General features: G+C 37.5%; 1 protein-coding gene across 1 annotated transcript; it reads right to left on the bottom strand.

Moving 5' to 3' along the window:
* Nucleotides 1–2,935: 2,935 nt before the first annotated feature.
* Nucleotides 2,936–4,762, bottom strand: LOC129777382 (uncharacterized). Its single transcript, XM_055783624.1, has 2 exons — nucleotides 4,207–4,762; nucleotides 2,936–4,084 (listed from the first exon to the last, which is right to left on the bottom strand). Exons 1-2 carry the CDS (start codon nucleotides 4,533–4,535, stop codon nucleotides 3,652–3,654), a joined length of 762 nt encoding a protein of 253 aa, XP_055639599.1. The 5' UTR covers nucleotides 4,536–4,762; the 3' UTR covers nucleotides 2,936–3,651.
* Nucleotides 4,763–5,734: the final 972 nt, after the last annotated feature.

Below are 5,734 nucleotides of genomic sequence, written 5' to 3'. Positions count from 1 at the left end.
GTTAAAGCAGAATATATGAGAGCAGCATTCTAGTCTATAAATTTGAAAAAAAATGAAATTTGTTTTCTTCATATTTCTGTAGTTTAGGCATTCAAGAATATACCCTAGAAAGGACTCATCGAAAATCATAGTATTAACCGAGTTAAAGCCATTTCATCTAACCTGGTACGGCCATAACAATGAACTTCAAACTCGTTTTTTTTCAAACTGGCGTATACGATATCTCAAGTTCTACTGAACCGATTTATGTCGAATTTATATGGATGCAATCTGCAAGCATCTCTCTATCGCATGAACCTCTGAAAGATTATATTTTTTGAATTTCACTATTTTAAAAAAATCGGAAATGTGAGAAAAACGTTTTAAACCCCATTTTGTTTTTCAAATAGCTGCCATTTTGAAATTTCGAAAAACGTCCGAAATTCGTGTCTCTACACTAGAATACCTCTTTAAGCCCGCAAACTCCCAAATTGATGAATCGGAATTTGTAGAATATTCAACCGAGTGCCTTACTCGTCACGTGAGATACTAGATTAGCCATCTCAATGTGAATACAACACAGATGAGTTGATCTGAAACAGGACTCATCAGTAGAACGACACACAGCATCCAAAGTCATAGTGTGTGAATGTTGAATAGTAAAATATATATTCTTCAGATTCGGAAGCGTATTTTTGGAATTCCTGTAAAAGAGACCCTTTTGTTGAGACGATGACAAATCTCGATGCTCGATTCAGGCTCGAACCTCTGAAAACGAACACCAATTTATTGTTTCAAAACATATAAATAAAATTGTCTTTTTCATGAATTACATTAGTTTTATAGTATACTTTGACGGATTCATATGTTTTAAAGGAATATAAAATCCACCTTCTGTTGATGTCAATGCGCCCCTCATTTGAGCTAACTTTCAATCAATCACCAGATGATTATTTCGCACGTATTCAGACGTTTTCTGGGTTATAACACTTATAAATGAGGGGCTTAGAATGCAAGGGGTGTAAGTGACTTGCTCGATTTCTCTTCATCGACTTTTTCTTTAGTTAATAACTCAACTGCAAAAACGTTCCAATTAGATGAGGTTCTGACCTATCTTCCACATTGTTAAATACAGCTGGGAATGTATTTGCAGCTAAGTTATGACCAAAAGAGAGAGTCGATGTAGAGAAATCGATCAAATCACTTACACCCCTTTCATTCTAAGCCCCTCAAATATCGTAAACATCATGCTTGCATACCATTTGTATCAGATTTACATAGCTAAACCACGTAATTAACGCATTTAGATAACCTCAATTCTGATCATGAGTTGTCCGATCCACTAATGTTGTTTTGTCTACATGATTTCTATGGCAACCGTTTAGCGAGCTGCAGTTTGTTTATGGTTTCCTTCGCGCATATCAGTAATTACCCAGCAAACATTAAGTCGTATGAATAGCTATAATTGGAGGCGATATACATACAAACAAGACACATTTGTATGATATATGATGCATATAACTAAATTACGAATGGATCAATATGATGACAGTAAACTCAAACAATGATAAATGCAACATCTACTTGAAAAATCGATTTTTTTCATTCAAAAGAAGTGATTTCTAAAACCGGACAAACCATGATCATTTTTTTGTTCAAACCATGATCAGAGCTGGACAAACCATGATCAAAATTTCTCTTTGAGGAAAATCGTTAAAAACATAAAAATTTGAATCATTTCAACGCATTATGGTAGTATTAGCAACTAGAGACCTGGGGCTTTTCAACAAACCCAAACCCATATCGTTCTAGAGGCGAATGAACTGAAAAGTTTAAACCCTCTTAAAGCCAAAAAGAAGAAGAAGAAGACAAAACCCATATTGATTATAAGTGATTTTCATGAAGAAAAATCGATTTAAATTTACCAGTTGCGTGAAAACACCCTAAATTAGACAAACCAAGATAATTTACCCTAGTACATTTTTAATAATTTCATTCGAGGAACGTTTGATTCCGACCTGGGCAGATGTCTGATTTTTTACGTTGATATTTTCATTTTTTAATAAAATATAAAATCAATCACAGTTACAAATGATCAAAAATAATATAAAAATATTTCAAAAAGTTTGATCTTAGGGTTTGTCTTGCGTTACTTATTGTTACATAGGGCAGAGGGGGTCCAAAACCCGCGGATGCCAGATATGATCACAGTGGAATTGAGAGATATTTAATCTGGTAATAAATTTTATGTATGTTATATTTTTCTCAAAAAATCTTCAACCGAAAATCTAGATTGAAAGTACAGCAAATAAAACATTTTTTTCAATGACGTTTGGTTACTTTTTCTCCAGCGTCTTATATTTTTATTAACTCAATCATTTTCATTTTCATATGCTGTATTTTCCTGGAAACTTTATAATAAGCCACGATCAACGACATTGAAGGTCGTTTTTTTCTGTGAATATGGTAAAAGGAAAGTTCTTGGCGTAATATCATGCTTATAAGAACTCATTGCAACTAAAGTAAAAACACCAAGAGTGGTGTTCATGATATGCATTATGTAAATTAGAATAAAGTTACATAATTTTTCGATTGTGGAGATATTTATGAAAATCGTCTTCCAACCATCACTTGCGTTCACTCGCGGCAAAACACTCCACAAACAGTTTCGTTGCAGTAAAATCCGCATCGCATCGCGTTCACTATGTCCGGCCCGGGCGGTTTGCATTTGATTTCTACATCCGTGAACGAAAGAGTTTTCCCGCAAACGAGTTCGCACCCGCTCCCGCCTCGGCTCCCTTACAGCTGAACTATTAAATGAGCTTAAATAAAACAAACAGATGGGATGGAAAAACAACCTCCTCAATAGTTTCAAATTTTTTTTTCGGGCATGCTATCCGTCATTTGCAGGCGGAGTTCTATTTTATTGCGGCATGGAGAGAGAAAATAGTAAAAAATTAAATAACAATTCTTTTTTTTATCCGCATACTCTTCGTTCCTAGAAAAACTTCGTCTTCCCAACATAGTTTTATTTACATCGTTTTTGATGGTACTTGTAACTTGAAGAGTGTTCGATCATGCGTTTGCATTTATCACAAATATCTCGAAGAGGAGTTTTCTCAAGCGTATACAATTTACATACGTGATTCCGATTCCGATGCCGAATAACATGGCTTAATTATTAAGCAAGCATGTGCATTAGTGCACGTCAAATGAACATTCTTTCGCTATATGTGAATAGCGCTGATGCTGATGCATAAACCAAAATGAACGAATTTTCTAAGAAGGAAAATCAAGCCTTTTCTTCTTCTGGGATGGCACTTATGACCCTATCTGTAGTTTTAGAATATACCGACAAGAAAAAACAAACGTTACTATCATTTTTTTTTTGGAAAAAAAATGCTGATATGTTTTTCAGCACTTATTTATTATATTGATTCTTATCATATAAACGTTAAAAACTATGTTTTGCACAATATTGTTTCGCGTACACTAAATGTTTTGTGCTTAGATTCTAAGAAATATTAAAATGTAAGACACTTAGTTCCTGTTCGATAAACAATAAAAACTGTTCTTTCATAACATTTATTTTGAACTTTACGTTACGTGGAATAATGGCAACATCATACCTGGAATGTATTGTAAAGGTAATATAATTTTGTTCGAGATGTCTTACACCCTCAAACGTCGGCTAGCTCTGGCTCGATTTGCAGCAATAACGACGATCCAAATCCAAAGGGCGACACAGGTCCATGAACAGATTAGTGCGATGATTAGGGCGGCAGCACTACTGATTCTTCCCTCGCGACGTCTATCCCAAGAAACATCTTGATGTAGGTAATCCATGAAGTCGAACACGGCAGCACAGGACAGTCTTCCCTGAATGGCAGCCACCAATGGTCCTCCCGCTTGTATGTATTTGATAAGTTCATTGCGATATTGCTTACAACTGTTCAGGAATCCGTTCAGATACATTGCAGCGTGGACCAGCGTGAAAAGTGCCAAGAAACCTCCGATGATACTCAGCGGAATCCAGTAGTAAGGACTGATTCCATCATCATCCGCTACATCAGTTTTGGTAGTCATCAAGATGACTTCGCCGGATCTAGAGAAACAAAATTAAAGATTTCATGACCACAATAGAAATATATAGAAATAGCGAGTTAATTAACAATATAACTAAATATTTGCTTATTATATTTCTCTTAATGCTTGGAATTTACTCACCTCTGTCTAACGGTGGCAGTAGAAGTGTTATTTCGTGGTTTCCCGCAGCATACTCGAAATACGTGGAACATTCCAAATATGACGCAAAATATAATGGGCAAAACAAGCCCATAGGTAGCCCAATGACAGTAAGCAATGTGGCCGCCAGTGAAGAAAGTAGGTGTTGAGATACCATTTAGAATGCATCCGCAGTTAGTCTCAACACAAGTGTCTAGCACATACCGCCAATGATGCCATGCGACGGCGCTTGATATGCAACAGATGAACGATAACGCTCCGATAACAGGGAATAGATAGGCGAGACGCTTTTCACTCCTGTACTCACTCATGTTGAATCACACTATTTCAAACTGCGAAGAATGGACGTTTGTATCATTAGCTCATTCATAAATTATTTCTATATAGTTTATTTCTTGTTTATAACACGTAATGTAAACTATAAACACAGGGCACACGCCCTTTTCGCCAGGGAAATTGATCAAAACAACAAGAAGTCTCTTTAATTAGCCGTGTTCGAACAGAGAATAGACTTGCTTTCAAGAGCGACGCTACGGATAAGCATATATCGTCGCGACTACTTACACCACGATATTCAAATTACATAAATAACAGGTTTCGCGTAGTTGCGGTATTAGTGCGAGCGTGTTACCTGTGCGCTTAATACTTACAGCGTTTGTTTACTCACGTTATGCTCTCGCGCCTCGTTGTAGACGGATTTTGATACGCCGCTTCATATTGCAGTAAACCAAGAATGGGAAATTAGTAGATCAAAGAACTTGTATTGTGTGGATTGTTGATTATTCTATCCAATTAACCCAATTTAAATGCAAGTTCGTACTACCATCTCCGGTATACATACTGCCATCGTTATAGATGCAATGACTTCAGGATAACATGATAAAATTTATGTCCAATCACTACAACCTAAACGCGCATCTCTATCGCATTGGGCTCGCAGCAAACAATCTTTGTGATTGTGGCGATGGCTACCACGACATCGAGCATGTTGTCTGGTCGTGTATCCGGTTCCATGCTGCTCGCTCTCAGCTCTCTAGAGCACTGAGAGCACAAGGCAGACAATCGGATATCCCCGTCCGGGATATCTTAGGTAGCCGTGACCCTGATCTTCTGCTTCATCTATACCTGTTCCTCAGAAACGCCGATGTCAACGTTTAATGATGTTTTCTTCGTTGTGTCCCCGTTTCATATCCCTCCTATCCGATCGATAAACTTTTACTTAGTCGCGGCAATACATACACACACACTTTATAGATACACGGGCCAAAGGTTGTGCAGTCCACTGATCATTCAACAAGAGCCAAAGGTTGTACCGCTCATGACAACTCTACACGAGCTGATGATTGCGCCGGCTAGTGACCATTCTATCCTGGATTCCTCGAGTCGAGAAAGACGCACCACGCTAGATATGGGGTACAGACTAGGGGGCCGTTGCTGATTAATGGTCAGCTGCATCCCAATAGGAAGTATCCCGTGTCGGGCACACGTACAGAGCATCGAAGACTGCAAC

Source organism: Toxorhynchites rutilus, chromosome 3, assembly GCF_029784135.1.
Source record: "Toxorhynchites rutilus septentrionalis strain SRP chromosome 3, ASM2978413v1, whole genome shotgun sequence".
Lineage (NCBI taxonomy): Eukaryota > Metazoa > Arthropoda > Insecta > Diptera > Culicidae > Toxorhynchites > Toxorhynchites rutilus.
Note: the sequence above shows the minus strand (reverse complement) of the source record. Positions and strands in the feature narration are given on the sequence as shown.